Below are 23,095 nucleotides of genomic sequence, written 5' to 3'. Positions count from 1 at the left end.
TGTGGCAGTGGTGCATATAATTTTAATATCAATGATGTGCATGGATATGTCTGTAGACAAAAGAGGGTCATGCAGTTCTGCTAGCCTTACTATAACACAACCATGTGCCGGGTACACTGTATCTATAAATACATGCCATGCAAATTTGGCACCAGTTTGTTCATTTGTACAAAGCTTTCTAATTATATGCAATGAAATTATTTCCAACATATTTTTTGGAATATTTCTGTTGGTTTGGAGCGTCACACCATGATATTTAGCTGAAGGTAGGTGTGTGAAATTCACATCCATGTGTTTTTAGTGGTGCAATATATTCCTGATATATAAGTAAGATATTGTGAAAATGAATGTTGTTTATGACAGTGTAAATGATAACAAAATGGTGCTAATTGACTTGTGTTAGATAAAGCCACAGTCTAATGAATTATCACTATGCACAGTTATAGTAATATAGACGCAGTCATTAAATTAATGGTAGAACTGTGTATACTCTAGTGGCATAATATTGACCCTTTCTATTTAGAAACTGACAATTTTCAAGAATTGGTTTTCCATTTAGTCCAAGGTTTTCAAACTGACCCAAAACCTTAGCTGAGTCCATCTGTTTCCACTGTAAAATGTGTTACCTGGCTATGTACATTGAAATATATATATTTTCAGTGTGCACATGATAAAATGTTCAAATACCAGCATTTCCTTTTTCAATCTGGTTACAGGTAATTATTCACCTAATAAAGAATTCAAAATAAAACGGAAGAACCAAAGAATTAGGCTCATTATTGCAAGGAATATGTGATGTATTACCATTTTGACACAAAACATTTTATTTTGAATAATAGATCTCTGATACAGCATATCATTGTGTGTACAGTTCCATTTTCTGAATGGATGCCTTTTTTTGATAACATCTTTGCATTCAGTTGTTATGATACGCTTGCTTAAATTAAAATGACAACAAAAATTCTTCCATTTATTAATTACCTATTGTATTATTTGCATTACTTTGAATGTTATATCCTATTATTGTTGAATTTTATGAGCATTGCTTTTTGTTCATTTACAGATGTGATAAAGCCTTGTAATAACACCCCATTAATGACCTGCGTGTAACAACTTGTCCAGTAATGGCAGTTACTGTCAGTCTTTGTAACTTTCACATTTAACCTGAAATTGGAAGCCCTCCCAAGGTGACCATCAACACATAAATTTGGTGATTTCACTTGTTCTGTGTACCTTGAAGCCCTCGGAAGGATATAATAGAGAGAAAATGGCCAATTGTTTATACGAGTGTCTGCGTGAAGCAGGTTTAGAACAGTACTATCCTAACTTTGAGGCCAGTGGTATTACCAGATCAGAAGGCCTGACAGCATTAACTATGCAGGAGTATTCAGACTATGGTATTGATGATATGGACGATAGAAAACGGTTATTTCAACTCATACAGATTATTAAGAATGTACAGAAGAATGGTAAGAGATGTGGCCAATCATGCGACAACGAGTATGACGACAGGACGCCCAGATCAACCAATCACTACGACGATGAGTGTAATGATACAACGCCCAGATTCACTAATCGCACTGACAACGATTGTGAAAGCAGAATGCCAAGATTAACCAATAGAAGAAGCTCAATTGAGTCGGACTCTTCTGATGATGATTTACAACAAGTGTACAATTCTTGTGCCAAACAGTATGCTCCAATTATTTTAAACAACGGTGTACTTGACAAAAAATTCATAAGAAATAATAATAATAATATTATGCGAGCCACTTCATTTGACAAATTAGACAAGAAACCAGACGTTTTCTTTGTTAAAACTAGCCCCAAAAAGAGTAAGTCTAAATCATATTCCAGTGCTCTATACCAGTCATTATCTGACTCAGAAACCTTGGAGGCAAATGTAGGAAATTCATATCATGGACCCAAACTCAAAGAACGTTCCATTGAAAGGATAAAATACAGTGGTATGCAGTATGATTATGGCGTGCCAAGTACAAATAGAAAGTTTACCCCAACAAGCAACTCAACATCTACACCAACCCGCCCATCTACCGACAGTGCTTTGACAGAAGACCGAATTAAAGTTTGTATCCGTAAAAGACCACTAAATAAAAAAGAAAAGCGAAATAAAGAGGCTGATGTCATCACTGTAGAAAATCCTAATAAAGTGGTATTAGATGAGAACAAAACAGCTGTTGATTTGACAAAGTTTACACAAATGGTAAGTTATCAAGTTTACAATTTACTACTTCCTAATTTTGATTTGACAAAGTTTACACAAATGGTAAGTTATCAAGTTCACAATTTACTACTTCCTAATTTTTGTTAATCGTAAAACTAATCAATTTGTAAATTTTATTTATTTCCATATGCTTTAAATATATTTTGATGACTATGTGATCATTCATGTTTTATTTATTTAATTTATTTTTATGTAAATATACATGATTATTAATTTAGAAACAAAGACACCACATTCATGACAAGAAAAGAAATTAAAAAACAAAACAAACAAGTAATACACTGTCCAAATGCTACATTTTATGATGAGATACTTCATCATTTCAGTTTTTATCCTAAAGATGGTAGATTATTTTTTTGCAGTGCATGCTGACAGAACTTAGAATTCTTGGTGATATTTCAGGAACGTCTTGCAATATGGAGGTACCTTGGTCTGTAAGCACTCATGCATGTATTGTACTTGTGTTGGTTAAAGCCCTACCTAAAGTTGGAAACCATTCCCAATATCATTGTCAGTTTGATGGGAAATATTAACTTGCCAATTTCATTGCAGCATTGGGCTTTTACCATATAAGGACAGTGTGTACAATACTTTGAATATATTTTGTGTATTTGATGTGGATACTAACTGACAGCTAGTGTTTGCTTCTTTTTCTGATCTTTTAGCATGAGTTTTACGTTTATATGTTGATATACACTGTAGTCTTTGCAGTATATCAACTTAGCATGAGTTTTATTTTGATGTAGTCTTTGGAACTAGGTTTCATTTAAAATGAGGCTTAGTCCAAGTATATTACATATTAATACAGAAGGAATGGGATTTGTGCTAAGAAAATGACTGCATGTTGAATACTTACCAATAGCCTGATTCAAATCCAATACCAGTGTTTGCTACTAACATAGCATGTCAGTTTTCCATTGATGAACAGACAATCTTTGCTAAATGTATGACTGTTCTACGGGACACATACTTAGTTCATCCATTTCCTCATAGAGAGGAACCTTTGAAAAAAAAATGAGTACTGTATATTACTTTTGTTCAAATTTCAGTGACTGTGCTCTGTGTCGAAAGAAAAATAAAGAAAAACGTCTTTGTTATGCGTATTGAAATGAGGACATACATGTACAGTATATAGTTTCATGGCAATGGGTAGTATTGGGATGGTTGCATATGTACATAACAGTACTTTGTACAATACTTGTGGGTTTGATATTGAATACCAGTGTTTGCTACTTTTTCGAGTCTCTCTGCATGAGTTTTAATTTCAATGAAAACTTATTTTTGTGTTTCCTATATTGACAGTGATGGGTTTGAAAGGACATATTTGCTAGGTGTGGATGGAGTTGGGGGAGGGGATGAGGAGGGGCTAGATTTATTTTCGGAGTTGTGATGGGAGGGGGGGGGGGGATATTGTTTGATAAGCAGACAAAGTTTATCAGTATGTAGTTGCATGGGGTTCAAGACAACATTCATGTGTATTCATATTTAGATGTCCGTTCTTACAGCACGAGTTTTATTTTGATGAAGTGTTTGATGAAAACCAGACAAATGAACAAATCTATGAAAAGACTGCAAAACCATTGGTCAACTGTATATTCAGAGGGTAAGTGTCTTATATTTCATACCTATCCATATTTCTGAATGGTTTTACTCATTTTGTGGACTTACTAACTGATTTCCTTTATTTCCTCTCTCAGTATATAAGCCCTGTCCTGTTTATGAATTGATTTTAAATGAATCAAATTGAATTGATTCAGTTAAACCGGTTCGAAATATAGACACATCCCCTCAACTGAGATAGTTATTAAATTGTGTACATCATTTTAAAATTACTTCTTTACAGTGTCTCATACTTTTCCTTATTTATTTAAATTCATCTTTATTAACGTTTAGATGATGTTGTATTTTTGTCATCATAGCAACTTAACCTTGATAAAAATAATCCACAACACATTTCAGCATGACATATTATGTATGCCAAATGGCACATTCCCAAGTATTTTAATATACAACTCCTAGATGTAATCATTAAAAGAACAGATAAAACCATTGAAGTCAGTTAGCCATAAATCATCAGCAGACAATTGAAAATGAGAAAAAACAAAAGGTTGACACTTTGCCAAGTCGTAGGGTCAAAGGTTACTATATACTGTACCTGTTATTACAGCAGTAAAACTTTGCATCCAAGGTTTTCCATTCACACCTCTGTCATTATTAGCACAGTTTGTTTTTAGAGATGAAATTCATACATCAGTTAGATTTATTTCTTGTTTACTATACTAAGTTTTCCTGCACGATTACTTTATAGTTTAAAAAAAAACAACTATGAAAGTGATGACGGTCACCTCAATAAAATATATTTTGGAACAATTCATATCAAGGTACTCCATGTCTTGCATTTGTTCTACTCTGGGGAAAAGAAGTTCTACAGTGAATATCATTAATCATACTTAGAAATATTTTATGTGAATAAATTGAATGCTTTCTGCTTTCAAAAAATTTACATTTACTAATTGTTCGGTCAAGATATTTTAACAAGAATGACAAACACTAAATAAGGATTATGATAATATGCCTCTATACCAAATACTTTGAAACAGAAAGTCTGCAATTGAACATAGTGACTCTATCTTTGCACTCAACATATTTTGGACTATTTCTAGCCTGTGATATTACACGTAGCAAACATTTTTGTTGAGTTTCATTTGATATATGGATCTCCTTTTTCCAATCATATACACGCGTACATCTGTATTGTCGCAGATGTGTTATTTTGTACCATATGTTTGATATAATGAAAGTATGACAATGATGTTAAATCTCCATAAACAGTTAAACACCTAAATACTTTCCCATCTGTCTGACAATCTAGCTTTATAAAGCTATACAATAATACATTGCCATCTGTGTTCCTAAACTAATACCTGTTGTCTCTATTCACTTTGTAGTGGTAAAGCTACATGTTTTGCATATGGACAGACTGGTGCTGGTAAAACCCATACTATGTTAGGTAATGGTAAGGTACAAGGATTGTATCTTTTAGCAGCCAAAGATATCTTTTCAGTTCTACAGTCTGGATATCACGGCCGCAGTTTGTCTGTCTGGATCAGTTACTTTGAAATCTATTGTGGTCAGCTCTTTGATTTGCTTAATGCAAGGAAAAGGTGAGTGAAAAGACAGTTTTATTTCACAAGTCATTTTCTTTTCATTTCTTTTCTTTTCTTGAGAGATCCTGTGTTTGTATGCCTTTTGTTCCTGGCAGCTTAGAGTTCAAAATAAGTACACCACACACTCAATAATATTGTTAGCTCTGACAAATCTTACAGTACTTGAATTAAGGCCAAGTAAACGCCAAGCATTATTTGTTCTTATTTGTATTCTAATTCTAACAAAGAAAGTTTTCTAACGGCATAGTCTGTTATTTCTAAGTATTTTATTTTCAAGTCCAAATTAAAAAAACAAATTATGCAGTATCCTCAGAACTTTTACTGCAAACTGTTATCTAGTTGTTTCTATAGTTTTAAAGTTGGCCGATTCATTTACTAAATGTTTATTTTAGCAAACTGTCAGTTTATTCAAATAATGATATACCTTTATTTTAGTTATTTGTTATCACCATTTTTAAACTGGCAAATTGTCAAAAATTCAACTATTTGTACATAATCCATTAATGATTAAAATATGTATTCAATTGTGAAACATTTTAATATTGCATATAATTCCCCAAATATGGTAGTCATGAGAAATTACATCAAAACTTTTTGAAGAAATTTTGTAAAATGTTATAATCCAAATAAGCAAAGCAAACTGGGTGTTATCATTATCAAAACTGTACCAGATGTTGATAAAGTTTTGGTGTTATCATGATATAGTTTGAGTACCTACCTGTCTGTTATATGGTTTATATTGCTATGAGTCATGTTTAATCTTAGTCTGGGCTCACTGCCAGCTGCTTGGTGATACAAAGGACAGCTTGGCATGTGTAGTGGATTTACATGTAATACAATTCAAGATGTTATTGGTGTTTACTACTAAAGTGACAATACTCAACTACGTCCAGAGTTTGTCCTCCTCTCATTATTATCTTTAAATTAAGTTTATCATTTAATTTATGTATCAACATCAGATATGCCACAAATTAATAAAAAATTGTTATCTGTTGTGTCAATTACCTTTGTAGTCAATCAAGTAAAGTAGTGCTACCAATTACAGCATAGGGTTGTACCTATGCACTCAGCCCGGCATTGTGGTCATGTAAACTGCATTTTCTTGGCTGAGATTCAATGCATAGCTTTCTTTGTATACAGTGTTTGTTTACTTAGTCTTGGCGGTTCAAATAGATGGCGTGATTATCAGATTATCAAGATTTTGTAAGCTTTGGTTAGTTTTATCGGAGAATTAGATCGATTTAAGTTGATTAAAGTTGATTTAAGTTGATTGCATTTTAAAGAGTTCCAATATCTCATGTCATTAATTTAAAAAGTTTTTCAAAAATTTGGCAAGCGGAAGATGATATTGCATAATCTTTAAAAAAAGATAAATTTATAATGTGAGTGATGACATAGCAAACAAACAGCTGGACCTTTCAGACTACAAAACTTTGCCAGTTTTAATAGAAAACATTCACTGATATTAAATACATTTGTAAAGAAGAGTTGTCATCTTGTAGTATGAATTTAAACTTGGTGGTGGTATTTATTTAGGGTCTAAAAAGTCAAATCCCTGAGTCCAACAAGATAATTTTCCTTGAGTAACATGAGAACACTTATAAAAAATGTTTTACCCAGTTCTGAGATGGGAGATGATAGTCAAAGTCCTCACATGATTGTGACTTTAGCCTAGGCTGTAAAAGTTGAATAATATTATCAAAAATAATTAAGTTTATTTCTACTGGGAAATCATAAACTTTCAGAATGAAATCATAAAAAGTATTAATTTGTGTTTTAATGTAAGGGCATTAAAATTTTTATCTGACATTGAAAAATTGTAGAATTAGAAATCTCAAATGTGTACCATTAATTATGGCCAACAATTTTAGTTCAAACTTGCTTTTCACTGTTTTTGCTTAACGATGCTGTTTGCCTGAAACCTGAAATTTTGACAACCGCGTTGTAAGCCACATATCTGTGCTAGAATGGTTAAAACTCATAAATATTGTATATGTACATTTTTTTTGGTACATCCTGCTGTGCTACCAAGGATCTGATAAGCAATTCTTTTTGGCAATATTTCAATATACTGCTAGGGTCCTATGACTCCAATGAAACAGCCATTCCAGCAGGTCAAAGGTTAAACTTGTATTTAACTAACTGCTCAATAGAGAACAACAGTATAAACTTGTCTGGTAATTTTGATGTATGTGCATAAAAATGTATATTGTCATTTTTGTAGCCAAAGTACAAAATAAAACACAGTTCCTTTAATTACTAGGATAAAATCAACTTAAAAATAGTTTTTTTTAACTGTCTGTCTATCAAAGGTTGATAGACTAAGACCACCAATATAATGGTCCAATTTACAATTCAAAGACTTCTTTCTTAGTGTTCCAAAGCTTATCTCTTATTGTTGAATATGGAAAATGGAATCTTGGCCTTTCTGATGGCAACATTTTTCTCAGATGGAAAACATTGAAAATATGAAAAATAAGAACTGATCGTTCCCATTCACAGCTACTTTATTTCATACTTGTATGGTACATCAATTTTAAGAGATTATCCATTTAATCGGTAGATAGAAATCGGATATGAATCCACTCAACTTTTACATAATATTTACAACTCCTAACCCTGGTGTTTCAAAACCAAATCCTACTAATTGTTAATGCATTCATCCAGCATTCTCTTCTCAGTAAAGCACTCATTTCAGAAATTTACAATAACGCAGTTATCTTGTCTGGTTTTGTCATGCCCTTTCTCTGTTCTTATGTCTTTGTCCGATTATGTGACAGTCTTATAAAACAGTCTTGTAACCCTTTTCTCTGTTCTTATATCTTTGTCAGATTACATGCACGTGAGGATGGTAAGAATAATGTCTGTATTGCTGGCATTAAAGAATTCCAGATTGGTAATGTTGCTGCTTTGATGGAGGTAAGGAGTCTTTATATGATAATTTGACTTGACAACTACAACATACATTGACATTAACATTACACTAGAATAGTTTAATCCAGGTTTTATGTCAGTATTTTTTAATACTTGAGTAAAAGTTGATAAAGTCAGCTTGTGCTATTATAATGTATAAGCAGGATTGTCCAACAAAATCACAATATTCAGGGTTGTTTTCTTTTTTATTTGGGAAGAGAGTGTGTTTCATATACAGATATAGCAAGTTTATTGTCTCACCCGGAGTCACCTTACAATACAGACTAGTACATTGTCTTTGTGCATCAAATATGAACACAGGGTAACAGCTACCAGCAAATGTACAGGGTAATTCTTTAAATAGAAACTTTGTGTCCACTTTATTCCAACTTTATAAGCACAGGTACACCTAGACATACAATCTAAATTTGACGTAGGTCAAGAATTGATTTTAGAAAGGTTGTATCACACACACACACTTCCTGTATTTATGTGTTCCTACTTCAAGATTCAATAATTGTAATTTATATACTTAGTGTCATTAAAAAAAAAAAAATTCTTCACAAATTTCATTTTCCTGAAACTATTTGATATACATATTGTCATTTTTAAAGATACCAGAACAATTGTAGAATGGAAACATTTTATCAGAACAACTTTTACACAAATGATATTGGTAATGAATATTCATATTTTAATATTGATAAAACTAATTAATGTACAGATTGCCAATTTAAAGAGATATCCATAACTATTGAAATATTAAATTTTATTAGACAATAATGGCCAGTGATGATGTCAAGCAGGTAAAACCTAAAGATAATATTAATAATAAATATAGACTTTTCATATTTCTAAAATCAAACAATTTATTGTCATTTTGAAGAAACCAGGTGTATAGTATGTTATTATTACATTTTGTTGAACAATGAACAATGATAGCTTGTATTAAGTTAGGTGGTAACTGTTATTGCAGAGCCCTGTGTTACTGTACACTGATGTGCCATACAATATTTCAAGTTATCAGATGACCTTTGACCTGATACATGTAGCGTGAATAAAATATGACATGCTGCAACTGTGTGACATATATCAATTATCGTTATCTGACTGCTTCATCATGTAACTAGGGGATTCAATGTATCAAAGCATTATGTGTGGGAATTCAAAAACCAACTAGTGACAGTTAATAGCATGAATGAACATGCAAGGATTGTATTGACACAGTTGATTTTAACAAAAGCTATATAGTTACCAACACAGCAACAGCGTCCGGACAGGTAGTCAGTATATGTGTGTTTGATCATAGACAGTGTCTATGGTTTGATTAGTGGATGGGTATATATATAGCGGGATTTCAAATTTTGGTTTTTCCCTCCCCATCTGCATGGATTCCCGGCTAGGTATATATACTAGCACACCGAGGTTAGGTTCCAAACTTGTCCTGATGACAGGTCAATCAAATCATGTCCTTAGCAGGGATAAAACAGTTTCTAAAGTATTCTAAAACTTATTTGAATTGTTCAGTAATACAGTTTATTTTTTCAAATTAGTAGTTAATGTCTGTTCTGACATTCATTGATAGATGAACCCAACATTGTTAATGTATACATCAAGATGGGGAAATATTCATATTATCTGTTGATCTGTCACGAATTCTGTAATTGCATTAGTATGTAAGCTAGTGGATGCATTCAGTATCTATCAGTATACATTGTACTAGATTATACAGGGAAATATTGACTTTCTGTTTTCAGGTGATTGAGTATGGAAATCAAGTGAGAAGTACAGGTGTATCTGGTGTGAACTCAGACTCATCTAGATCACATGCAATACTACAGATACAACTCAAAGACAGAGCAAAGAGAAAACTTGGAAGGTCAGTCAACTTTACATACTGTCTGAAATAAATTGATGTATGGTATCTGTTCAACAAGTGAATATAACTTTAATATAAGTCAACTTTACATGCTGTCTGAAATAAATTGATGTATGGTATCTGTTCAACGAGTGAATATAACTTTAATTAAAGTCAACTTTACATGCTGTCTGAAATAAATTGATCTATCTGTTCAAATCTAAGTATTTAATGTAGAGTGAAACCCATTTTTGATTCTTTATTCACATCCAACCCCCATTTCGGACCAATGGGCTAGAAAACACATCCCAAAGCCGGGGTGGCACATATATACATACACGTATAGTCAATTAGGGAGAGTAACCCACCCCCCAACCCCTCCCCCCAGGGGTAAGTCCTTTATAATAAAACAAGATTAATTCTACTTTACATGCAGTGAATCGTTAAATCCTCAGAAACAAGTTTTCCCAGACCGCTGTTGTCTGATGACATATGAGGTCAAGCTCAAAGTTCAAAGTTCAAGGCTGACAGTGTAGGATAATTTGAAATCTAACAGGTGTTTACGGTTTCATACTCTACTCAGCTTAAAAATGTCTGTAGAATCCAGCAAATATAGTTATATCACAGTTTATGAACCTGAATCTAGTAATTTGTGAAGGACTAAATAATTATCAAAGAATCAAAAATTGTTAAGAATAGAAAATTTAATTGAATATTTTGTAACATTGCTGTATTTGACTAGAGGATTTGCACTCATATATTTTGGGTATGTTTACAGTTGTAGGAGTAGTAAAAATAGCAGATGGTACTCAAATAATCAAATTGACATCAGGCACTTTAACGGCAGAAATAAACACCATTTGGCTTTTATTCTGTTTATTTCAAAGTTAATTCCAATATATCTATATAGACATAGTTTTTATGAGTCAAATAAAGAATGAATTTCACAACTGTCATAATATTGATGTTCAACTAAAGTTACCCTGAAATGTGTATGAGTCCATTCAGTTTGTATTCAGACAACTACCAGTAAATGTGCAAGCATTCCTGTGTCACTCAATCCACTATTGTGTAGAGTCATACAAGTAGTACTACCAGCATCATTTTGTGACAAACATTGTTAAAATAGTTGACAGACTGTTGAGAAGTATGTTTTTTTTACTGAAGTATGTTTCTTTCAGAACATGTTGATAAATGTTAGAGTGAACTATCTGTCATTGTGTACACTCTTTAATTACTCATTACAATGATACACAATAGTTAGAGGAAAACCAACAATCATGAATCTCTCCAGTGTTTTACCTCCTATAAGGGGAGGTTTTGTTATGCTTCTGTCTGTCTGTCTGTCTGTCTGTCTGTCTGTCTGTCTGTCTGTCTGTCTGTCTGTCTGTCTGTCTGTCTGTCTGTCTGTCTGTCTGTCTGTCTGTGTAAGCAGGTAAAATTTACTGGGGTTCCCCAGAAATTTTACCATGAATTCCCAGTAATTTTACCAGGGTACCCCAGTAATTTTACCAGGGTTCCCCAATAATTTTACCAGGGTTCCCAAGCAAAATTAAGGTAGATTGTGCTTGGCAAACTATGCAAATTTTAGCCCTTTCCCCCTTTCCCTCACCTTTCCAAAAAACACTGCTCTCAGTGTAGCTAACAAAAAAAGTCAAATAATCTCTAAAAAACTGTCAAGTTTGGCAATGGATTTGTTAATCTGAAAGGTTTTCCATTAAATTAAGTGTTAGTCATGCTCTATGTCTTAGCAAACCATGGCTCTACAAGCCAGAATGATGGACAGTTGAAATAGTAGCTAATTTAAATATTACAGCGCCCTCTTGTGACTAGTAGTGTGGTAATGACAGCATCTGTTCTGAGGCCTAAGTAAAAGAATTTTATTTTTATTCTATATTAACTATTGAACTTGTCCCTAAAATTCTTTATTTATACCAATATTTGCAGATCAATATTGTTGTCATAGCAAACCATTTCCAGGCTTTACCACTAGAGGGAGCTGTTTTCTGTGAATAGTTTGCCTTGTATACTACTGAGACACACAATGACATCATCCCACATGAAATTTCTTTCTGATGTAAATCTTATAATAGAGTTTGTAGTCTTAGCACAGTCTAATATTGCAGTAAGAGTGGACTCTAGATTTTCAATCTAATATACCAACCAATTTACTATATCCTATGTCAATAACATTTTTACATCACTAAGCATGTTTCGTAATAAATTATAAATTGTACAATCTCCAAACTTACTAATAGGGGTCATTTAAGGACAATATTGGTGACCAACAATCCAAATATTTGGTCCACAGATTAAACTTTCCTGTTAGTTACAACATTATTTGCTGTTGTTATTGTGGTCTGAGAGCTCTATACTGACACTATCTATTGTTGTTGGTATTGTGAAGTCTCTTTTCTTTTCTTGATATCTACCAGTATTTTCTGAGTTTGATGTTTGACAGTATGTATAGTCTCGATATCTACCAGTATATTCTGAGTTTCTCTCCTTTGATGTTTGACAGTATGTATAGTCTCGATACTTACCAGTATTTTCTGAGTTTCTCTGCTCCTTTGAAGTTTGATGTTTGACAGTATGTATAGTCTCGATACTTACCAGTATTTTCTGAGTTTCTCTGCACCTTTGATGTTTGACAGTATGTATAGTCTCAATACTTACCAGTATTTTCTGAGTTTCTCTGCTCCTTTGATGTTTGACATTATGTATAGCCTCCATACTTACCAGTATATTCTGAGTTTCTCTGCACCTTTGATGTTTGACAGTATGTATAGTCTCGATACTTACCAGGGTATTCTGAGTTTCTCTGCTCCTTTGATGTTTGACATTATGTATAGCCTCGATACTTACAAGTATATTCTGAGTTTATTTTATTGATATCTACCAGTATTTTCTGAGTTTCTCTGCTCCTTTGATTGACAGTATGTATAGCCCAAGATTTTCTTAGTTTCATTGTAAGATTGGTTGAAATTAGATTTATTCAAATTTCTGTCATCATGGTTTTTGAAATCCTCCAAATGACACCTTTTGCACAGTAAACTTTGTATGTTGTTTATTCTTATCACTTTGTGTTATATCTTTGTAGGTTTTCTTTCATTGACTTAGCCGGTAGTGAGAGGGCAGCAGACACCAATGATCCAGATAGACTAACACGAATAGAAGGAGCTGAAATTAATACAAGTCTTCTAGCAGTAAGTATATTCTCAGTTTTTCAATATAACCCAAATTCATGCAACCTTGAAATGCAGCAATTAGTTTACCATGATTTTTAGATTTCTGCAAAACCTGAAATCTTACAAGTCTGGTGACTAGCAGTAAATATATCATCTTGATTTTTAGATTTCTACAAAACCTGAAATCCTACAAGTCTGGTGACTAGCAGTAAATACATCGTCATGATTTTTAGATTTCTGTTTGAAACAAAAGCAAACTGAAATTGAAACCTTAAGTATCTTGAAGTGGACACAGTTCCAAGCTGCGTAATTTGTAGACACAAACTTCAAAATTGTTGACAAGGAATTCCTTGGGAAGGCTGGCTGATGTGGGAAGCCCTACAAGTGTTAGTTACTCATGTGCAGAGCACCCTCTAATGATAGCCAAATTTTGTTGTGAATCAAAATGATAAAAACTGGCATTTCTTGTGAGTCACCACATAGTAAAGAGATAGGGGAAGTTCTGGGGAACACCAAATTTTGGTGTGCCACTAGAAATTGTGTGTGTCAGTGGCATGTCAAATTGGCTTAGAGGACACTGGTCACCACATAGTAAAGAGATAGGAGAACAACAAATTTTGGTGTGCCACTAGAAATTGTGTGCGTCAATGGCGTGTCAAATTGACTTAGAGGGCAGACTGCTCATGTACCTCTTGAAACTTTGAAAGCATATTGATGGTGATGGTGACAATTCTAGCCATGATATTGGTGAAACTGAAATCAATCTACTGATTGAACTGTACTATGTATGAATGCTTCAAATCCTAGTTATGTGTGTTGTGGTCCTATTAATTGATTTTTCAGTTCTGTGAATGACCACGTAGGCATTGACCTGACGAATAGATAATCCAACTACATTAATCCCAATTGAATAGACATCTACAATAACTACCTTTCAGCAGTCTGTTTACCCAAGTCAATACATCCCATTCAGGTGTATACTGACCTTGTCTATACTCTAATCTATGATAATGGCATGTTCCATTTTAATGAAAAGGGTATTGAAGCAAAATCGATTGTAAAATTCTACAATAATTTTGAATCCTTGAACGTACAGTTTTCATTTCTTAAAGTTTTTGTCACTATAAGATCCATCAGTACGGGGATCATACAGTTTTTTTTGGCAGTGTCCCTCAAAAAAACCTCACACCCCTGTAGTTACAATGGTTTGTTCTAAAAAGTTAATTTGCATGCTTGGTCAGTTATTTTGCTATTAGTATTTCATCAAACATTCTGTAATTGATATAGTTAGCTTGCTACAAACACTGCCATTGTTATTGAAGTCATACTTGCCCTGTGTTGGGATTATCAGACTCTAGGTATGTCCATAGATTTATTTCCTTCAGTTGGTTGTCTGACTTTGTACATACACAACTGTCTTATGTTTAGTCTGTACTATACGTTAGGATTACAAGTAACTTTCATGTTATCCCACATGCTGATCTCCATTGAACACTTTATTTAGGGATGATAGGCAATTTTACATCTCTTACACATAATATTTGTTTCAAGGTCACAATTAACCTAACACAAATATTTGTCTTCTACATTCCCTTTCAAGATTTCGGTCTGTTTCGTTACTTGAATATATATTTCAGCCACATTTCTTCCAATCCTAGTCTGTGGTTCAACACACAGGTACTCGAATCAATCTGTATGATTTAAAAAAAAATATGTATGATATTAAAATAAGACTTATTTACCATACATATTTTTTTAAAATCATACAGATTGATTTGAGTACCTGTGGTTCAACAGTTACCTATTCTATACCTGTGTGAATGTCTCACAATCTTCCTGTGAATCTCACCTGTCATTTGAACTGTCAAAGTCCACTGTCTGGCCTTTTGTATCTACTCTTGAGTATACAAATACATTTCATTGAGTATTTTGATTAGATTTTTTTTAGATGTAACTTAATATTATATTACAACCGTATAGAAAATTGACAATTTTATTTGGGTACATAAGAACATTGCAATGAAATACTCTAATGTTATAATTATATAAGTAAAACAATTGTGAGATTTGGAGAGATGTGTTATCAAACTAAATCTATGCACCTACAGGTCTTCAAAGGTCATGCCACAGGGATAATGATGGTATCACAAAAAAATATGTACATCCTGTGACCCCTCCCTAAGATTCATATTTGAGTGATTGGTGTGTGTTTTTGTCAAACTTTGTTGCTCGTCAGAACAACTGTAGTGTTAGATATTATCTATTACTTTGTAATCATTAAACAGTTTTGTTTTGTTTATGTCTAATGTGTCAACTGTACAGAAACTGTAAAAACAAAAGATTTGCACATTAGTCGAAAATATATCCCTTGACCATTTAAATAGAACAGACTTTAAAATATGCCAGGTTTGATTGCTAACAACCTGTATTTCCCAAGGTCAAAGGTCGTTAGCAAAAACGAACTACTGTAATAAGCCAGTCAACCATGAATGCAAATGAGTAGCCTCTTTGTTCTACATAATTATGGACTCCTTGAATTATTTATTTATTCGAACACTTAGTAATCCCAGAGGAATTACTAAAGGTTACAGAGCACAGACAAGGGGAAAAAAAGCAATAACCTATTATAAAATTGAAACATACTAAAACATTAAATGAGTTATAAGGGTAGGTGTTAATGAAATTAATGAAAAAACCACTCTGACTGTAATTACATATTCCTGGATCGTGCAAACTGAAAAAAAAACATGCATTTTTTGCAGACTATAATTATAATTTTTGTCTTTCTCCTTGTACCAATTGATGTTAGATATTGCAAATTGAAAAGACAAATGTTTTTATGGACTGTTTATAATCTTACCTTTTCATCTCATTGCAGTTGAAAGAGTGTATCCGAGCCATTGACCAGGAACAGAGGCATACTCCGTTCAGACAGAGTAAATTAACACATATCTTGAAGGACTCCTTCCTTGGAGAGTCACGTACATGTATGATAGCAAACATCTCACCCAATATCAATGCTGGTGAGCATACACTCAACACTCTCAGATACGCCAACAGGTAAGCAACACACTTCACTTTTCTGTTCAATATTTGAATATATTTTAAAGTTTAAATATTAGTAAGATGTAAATAAATATAAAATCATTTATATATGATTTTATACCAGTATTCAAATCATACTAGTAAATATGAAAGACTTTGGTATTCAAACATTCACCATTTCCACCAAGGAATTTATCACACCTGACTCACAAGTGAGATTCTTGTGGAGGCACAGGGTAATTTCTTGCAGACTTTAATGAGTTTAATGAGTTTAATGAGTTTAATGGGAGAGAATAGTCATATAAACTATATTACTAGATCATAGCAAATATATAGGACTAAAAAATACCATGCAAGATTATTGTTTTTAAAAAGGTTTTATTATATTATTATGTACCACAGGGTCAAAGAATTGAAGAAAGACTCAGTACCTTCATCCAGTGGTATCAACCCTTCCACTGGTCTTCCCCGAACTCCAAGCACCTTCACTCCGACAAACACATCCACTCCCAAGAGGAGACCAAAGCCTCTAGCACTCACAAAACAGGCAATAGCAAACTGGGAATTACCTGATTACAACGCCCAGTCTTATGCTGTACCAAAAACTAGATCACCAAGAAAAGAAAGCAAGAGTTCCAAAAGGAAGAACACCAGTCCTGAAGAAGATGATAGGAGAGTAGTTACTGGTGACGTCAGCTCTAGAATAAGTATAGGACACGGAGATGGAGAAATACGAGTTGTAAAATATACGCCTGATAAACCGTCCTCTGAATACTTCAGTACTCCTGTGTCGTCTAGAATTTCATCCCAAGCAGCTTGGGAAATTGATAATCCAAGATTTGCTGGCAGTCCTCCTAGAAAAACAACCAGTGCTAAAACAAGTCCAGCAAAGAGTGAATCCGGTGCACGACTTGGTATTGATAATTTAAGGTCAGAGGGTGCTTTAAGAAAGTCCAAGGAGTTCTGGGTAGCTAGGAATGACTCCAGTAGTGTCAGAAATCTTCTAATGGACTCTTCTCCTGAAGAACCAGAGAGAGAACAAGTTGCTGACTGTGATGTTGACAGTGAGAATACAGACAGTACAAGTGAGATTATCAGAGAATTAGACAAGATTCTCGAACAGTCGTGGATAAGAAACAGCAGTAGTGGTAATAGTACTGTCCTACATCCTACTGAAGTAGAGAGACTAGGTGGAGCTGGAGATATGAGTAGACAAGCTGCAACACAAATTCTTGCCAATTCTTCAAGGTCTGCAGATATGAAAGGTCTTGCTTCAAGACCAGTCTGTGATTTGAGGGTTCCCGAAAAACCGGATGTAGAGCAAAGAGGATATATTGGTATTGAGGGAGATGCTCTAGAAGATATGTCACTTGAGACCAGTGATAGGCATCATAGAAGTGATGCTGGTAAAATGAAAGTTGCCAAGAAATCTAGAAAACGATGGGTTGCTGACAGTAACATTAGCCATAGCTTGGCAAGAGAAATTGAAGGGTTGCCATCACCTAAAGACTTCCTAAAGAGTCTAGCCAAGGCCAAGCTTGCAGAAAAACAGAAACAAGAATCACCAAAGAAAACTTCTCCAAGTGGTGTCATCGTGTCAACTAACTTCCAAGAATGTTTCATGCCAAGCAAGTTGAAGTATACTCCTGAACCAAGCACAGATGCTGAGACATCAGTAGCTGGCAGTCCTCGCCAGTCAGTGGTAGGAGCTCCTGGTGCAGTTGCTGCTACTGTGGTACAAGATAGAATCTTGGACAGACCAGACCAAAGTATGCCACAATCAAACCCTTCCAGACAAATTGAGTTCAATGACACCAATCCATCTAACAACTCTATCATTCCAGTAGTCAAACCTTTACCTGATACTGAGCCTCACCAACTGACACAGAGAGAACAAGATGCAAAAGACAGAAATACACAACTCTCAGTTCTAACAGAACCTCAACAGTTAGATGCGATGGTATCATCAGAGCAGGTTGCTATGACTACAACTATCACCACAATAACCACTACTGTGTCAACAACAACAATTGCATCGCCACGTCAACCAGACTCTAATCAAAACTTCCATCAACTTGATATCACCTATCAAACTCAAACAAAGTCTCCACTAAAGAGTAGTCCTGACAGCGCTGCAAAATCCAACATCATAAAACTTAGCCCTGGTAAAGAAACATCCCCAAGGCCAACCATGACAGGTTCAAAGTTTGAAGCTGATACAGTTAGTTCTATGGTTTCATCTGAAGCTAGTCAACCAAACAATTGTGAGTCTTCCACACCAAGAAGTCCTAGCGCAGGCTCCTCTCAAAATTCTGAGATTGAAAAAACCGAGTTGTCACCTACTATTAGTGATATTGTACTCTCACCTTCCAGTAATTCAGCTTTCACTCTTGTACAGCCCAAACCTAAACCTATAAAAGTGACTGGAGATCCAATGCCAAAAGTAAAGATGCCTATAAAACAAACTATACCTACACATACTACCATAGACAATTCGCCTACTGTAACTCAAGCTAGTAAGAGTACGTACTTTTCACCAGTGAGAAAAGAATATTTACTTGCATGCAGTTTTCCACAAGATGAACTTAGAAACAAATTGTCTAATGCAATAGCATCATCTTCAGTAACAGAGGAACGCGTAGAAAAACAAGCTGATAGAGATAAAGCTAAATCTTCTATGTTTCCCGAAAGAAAACCATACAATGGACAAACACATATGGGTATTGTACCAGAAGATAGACTGGCAAACTACCAACCACATGTCATTGCAACACCAGATAGGAGATTGCAAGATAGCCTGACAAACATAGGTGCCACACCAGAAAGGAAGTTGTCAAATGGGCAGACACTTGTAGGTGCAACACCAGAGAGGAGAGTTTTGTCAAGTGGGCAAACGCTCATCAGTGCAACACCAAAGAGATTGACAAATGGGCAGACACTCTTAGGTGCAACACCAGAGAGATTGTCAAATGGGCAGACACTCTTAGGTGCAACACCAGAGAGATTGTCAAATGGGCAGACACTTGTAGGTGCAACACCAGAGAGGAGAGTTTTGTCAAGTGGGCAGACACTCATCAGTGCAACACCAGAGAGATTGTCAAATGGGCAGACACTCATAGGTGTAACACCAGAGAGATTGACAAATGGGCAGACACTCGTAGGTGCAACACCAGAGAGGACACCATTGCATGGGGAGACAACACCAGGAAGAACCCCTTTAGTCAATAGACGAGACTCTGCCCTGGCAAAGGCACAGTAAGTTCAGTGTATGAATTTACACCATAATCATATCCTAACAAGTGTGCATTAAGAGCAAGGTCATTTTACAATGAACCAAACCTCATCAAAATTTGATCGCCCAAGAAAATCTTCAGATACTTGTTTCTGATTCCTGTTTTATCAAAATTTTCCGTGCTCTGTGATGATTTACAAGGTTTTTGTAATATAAAGGACTCAGTGATTTATACCAGCACTTTATGTGTTGAAGTATGTCAGTTTTAAATTAGTACATGAAAACATGATAAGAACTCAAGAATTTTCTTGTTCCTCTGTTGACAGGTGATGCATTCATAAGCACATGGCACAAGAACAAAATACAGACAAAACAATGTTTTTAAATGAAAACCACTAATTAAAAATTTGTTTTGTAAATTTGTATTTTACAGAGATCTAATGCTTTCTGCCCATGAGGAGGAAATTATTGAGATGAGCCAGCTTAGTGAGCGAGAGTACCACCTGATACAACAAGTCAAGAGTGGTGACAAGGTAAGTGTCAATATGTTGTATTTATCAGATTATTATTCCAACTATAACATATCTTTCAGTCTAGATGGGTATATTTATACTTGAAGGTTTGTCATTATGTACACTTGTTAGCGAACAGTTAACATGAATTGAGTTCCAACTATAACACATCTTTCAGCCTAGGTGGGTATATTTATACTTGAAAGTTTGTCATTGTGTATACACTTGTAAGTGAACAGTTAACATGAGTTGAGTTCCATCTATGACATATCTTTCAGCCTAGGTGGGTATGTTTCTTTGTGTAAAGAAAGTGGAAAGGAGTAACTTCTACCCTAAAAAAGACTGAAAAAAGAGACACTTGAATTCTCCCTGTATGCCAAAGGTTTTAACACTTTCTTTCTTTCTTTGTTGCAGGACTTCAGTCAGTTTGTACACAGACTTGATGAGTTACTTAGTAGTAAGATGAGATGTATTGAAACCTTGAGATCTCAACTGGAGACGTTCTCAATGTGTGCTGCTTCACAGAAAACACAGACTTACAACTCATAACTGTAATAGCATAGTGAGATAGGAAACTCAGACATGCAATTCATAGATATACATTATCATACCTAGAAAGAAATGAAGACATACAACTCAGATGCAATAAACTAATATCACATCTGTACTGGAAGACTTAAGACATGGTCACATTAAGTCAACAAGTACACTACATGGTATACAACACTATTTTGCTCATATTCATGTTACGTTTTACTTTCAAGTGCCTTCCAGATCAGGTGACTGCTCAGGTTTACACTGCAGCCAATTATAAACCATACCACTTTTAGTACAATATGAAAATCATATTAGCACAAAAAAGTTACCTACAAACATGTTAAATATGAAAATGAGAGGTAGGCAAATAAGAAGTTAAAAAACAGAACCACATATCATATATTTTATGTGATCATTTCAGGTAAACTGTCAATCTACCCAGTACAAGAGTAAGTACCTTGAAAAAAACAACCTTACACTAACTGAAATATTTAGTAGAATCACTGAAATTTAGAAAAGTTGCTTCATTCATGAATGATGAAGTTGTTTTATAACCCACAGCATAGAGAGGCGATTTCAAGATTTTACTTCAATGTAGTCATTGTCAGTAAAGAGCACAGATTATTAGTGGTTTGAAATGAACCAGCCTCTGTGTTAGATGTCATCAGTAGCACACCCCACATATAATGTGAAACTATAAATATTGCTGACTTGACCAATGACAAAGTGATATATTTTGTAATTTATTCATCACATGGCCAGGTATCATAGTATTCACCATGTCTATTACTACCTGATTATAATGATAAATGTCTAGGTTTGAATACTGATTGAATCATACAGATCTAATCTAAGCTTAGACTGTAAGATACATCATTGTGGTTGACCAAAGTGTGAGGGCGCCCTGTCACTATCTTGCAGACTAACCTAAGCTGTACTGTGAGATTGCTTGGTCAACAGCAAAGTGACTATGAGCACACTAAAATTCAACTCATAATCTAGCTTTCTTGTTTTAAGTAGTCATTTTGAACAGGCAGCTTGTTGAAAGTATATCCATCCAATGATACATCCATCCACCCATCCATCCACCCATCTATCTCCTCTCTTGATTAACAGCAATATTTGGGTACTTGGTGGATGTGAAAAATGCAATACAGTTTTTTGTTGTACATGAATCAATTAGTCTTTAGTTTCTTTAGGATTATTATTTTGCTTCTCAGGATTTTCTATGACATACACAAATTCTGTATGTTGCAATGTCTTTGAGTTTGAAGTTGTCTTAAATTGTCCTATCTACTTGTTTTATACACACAACACAACACAACACAACACAACACAACACAACACAACACGCACAATATCATTCCCCTTATAGTAAATATTGACACCATACATTCCAGTTGTCTGACATAACACACAACATTTAGTAATTGTGATGTAAAACTCAAAAGTACCAGTGTGCCCTGTAATAATAACAGACATTTTTTGCTCCAAGTCAAAATGATAAAAATTGTTGTTTCTTTAGGGCCACAACATTGTAAGAAATAGGGGAACATCTGATTTTGTTATGTCACATGAAATTACAGTGTGTCAATAGCATGTCAAAGGTCACACTGGACTGTACCCATCATTTTGGTTTAATATGTAAATGAAGGTACAAGAGCAGAACACTAGTGGCCATTCATACCTGAAGTTACAAATCAACTTAATGTTAGGGGTGCTGAATCCTTTGTATCTCTACTAAACCATAACAATAACTCCCTAACTTGGTAACAAATGAGACAGTCCACTATTCTACACTTTTCAAATTCATATTTTAGTTGTTTATTTATTTTAAAAGATAAAGCAGGTTGACAGTAGTCTGTAATTGTATGTAGACACATATTGTTCTGACTAGAAACATTAGTGAAAAAAAAGAAACAATATATGTAATGTCACTACTTTTTAAAGTTTTGTAGTCTTTTGTTTATCTCATCTATTTAATACAAACTACTGATGTATACTAACAAATCCACGACAAATAGAAACTAGAGAATTTTTTTTTGATTTATACATTTGATATCACAAAAAACTACATTTCATTTTCATTTTTGATAAATGTTGAATTTCAAGAAAGACATATTTGTAACTTGTAGTATTGAATAATTTGTATACATGCCATAAATGACAAGTGATCTTTCCCCTGTATTTTTGTGTCATGAAGTTGACACCCCTGTTTACAGATAATAGAACATTCCACATGAAATACACAATAAGACTATACCAATTGTCAAAGAAATATGAGTGTGATTGTATTTCATTTTGGAATCAGAATTTCTGCAGTATTTCACAACATTTATCGTTTTTTAGTGACGTTGAATTTTTTCCTACTAGTTTGTATTGTGTCATACATAATATT

The 23,095-nt window shown here is 34.2% G+C and overlaps 1 protein-coding gene across 1 annotated transcript; it reads left to right on the top strand.

The window, feature by feature from the left end:
• The first annotated feature begins 1,267 nt into the window (after positions 1-1,267).
• Positions 1,268-10,719, top strand: LOC144443139 (kinesin-like protein KIF24). Its single transcript, XM_078132508.1, has 6 exons — positions 1,268-2,224; positions 3,751-3,848; positions 5,194-5,409; positions 8,244-8,331; positions 10,083-10,204; positions 10,620-10,719. Exons 1-6 carry the CDS (start codon positions 1,268-1,270, stop codon positions 10,717-10,719), a joined length of 1,581 nt encoding a protein of 526 aa, XP_077988634.1.
• Positions 10,720-23,095: the final 12,376 nt, after the last annotated feature.

The sequence above is a fragment of the Glandiceps talaboti genome, chromosome 12 (assembly GCF_964340395.1).
Source record: "Glandiceps talaboti chromosome 12, keGlaTala1.1, whole genome shotgun sequence".
Lineage (NCBI taxonomy): Eukaryota > Metazoa > Hemichordata > Enteropneusta > Spengelidae > Glandiceps > Glandiceps talaboti.
Note: the sequence above shows the minus strand (reverse complement) of the source record. Positions and strands in the feature narration are given on the sequence as shown.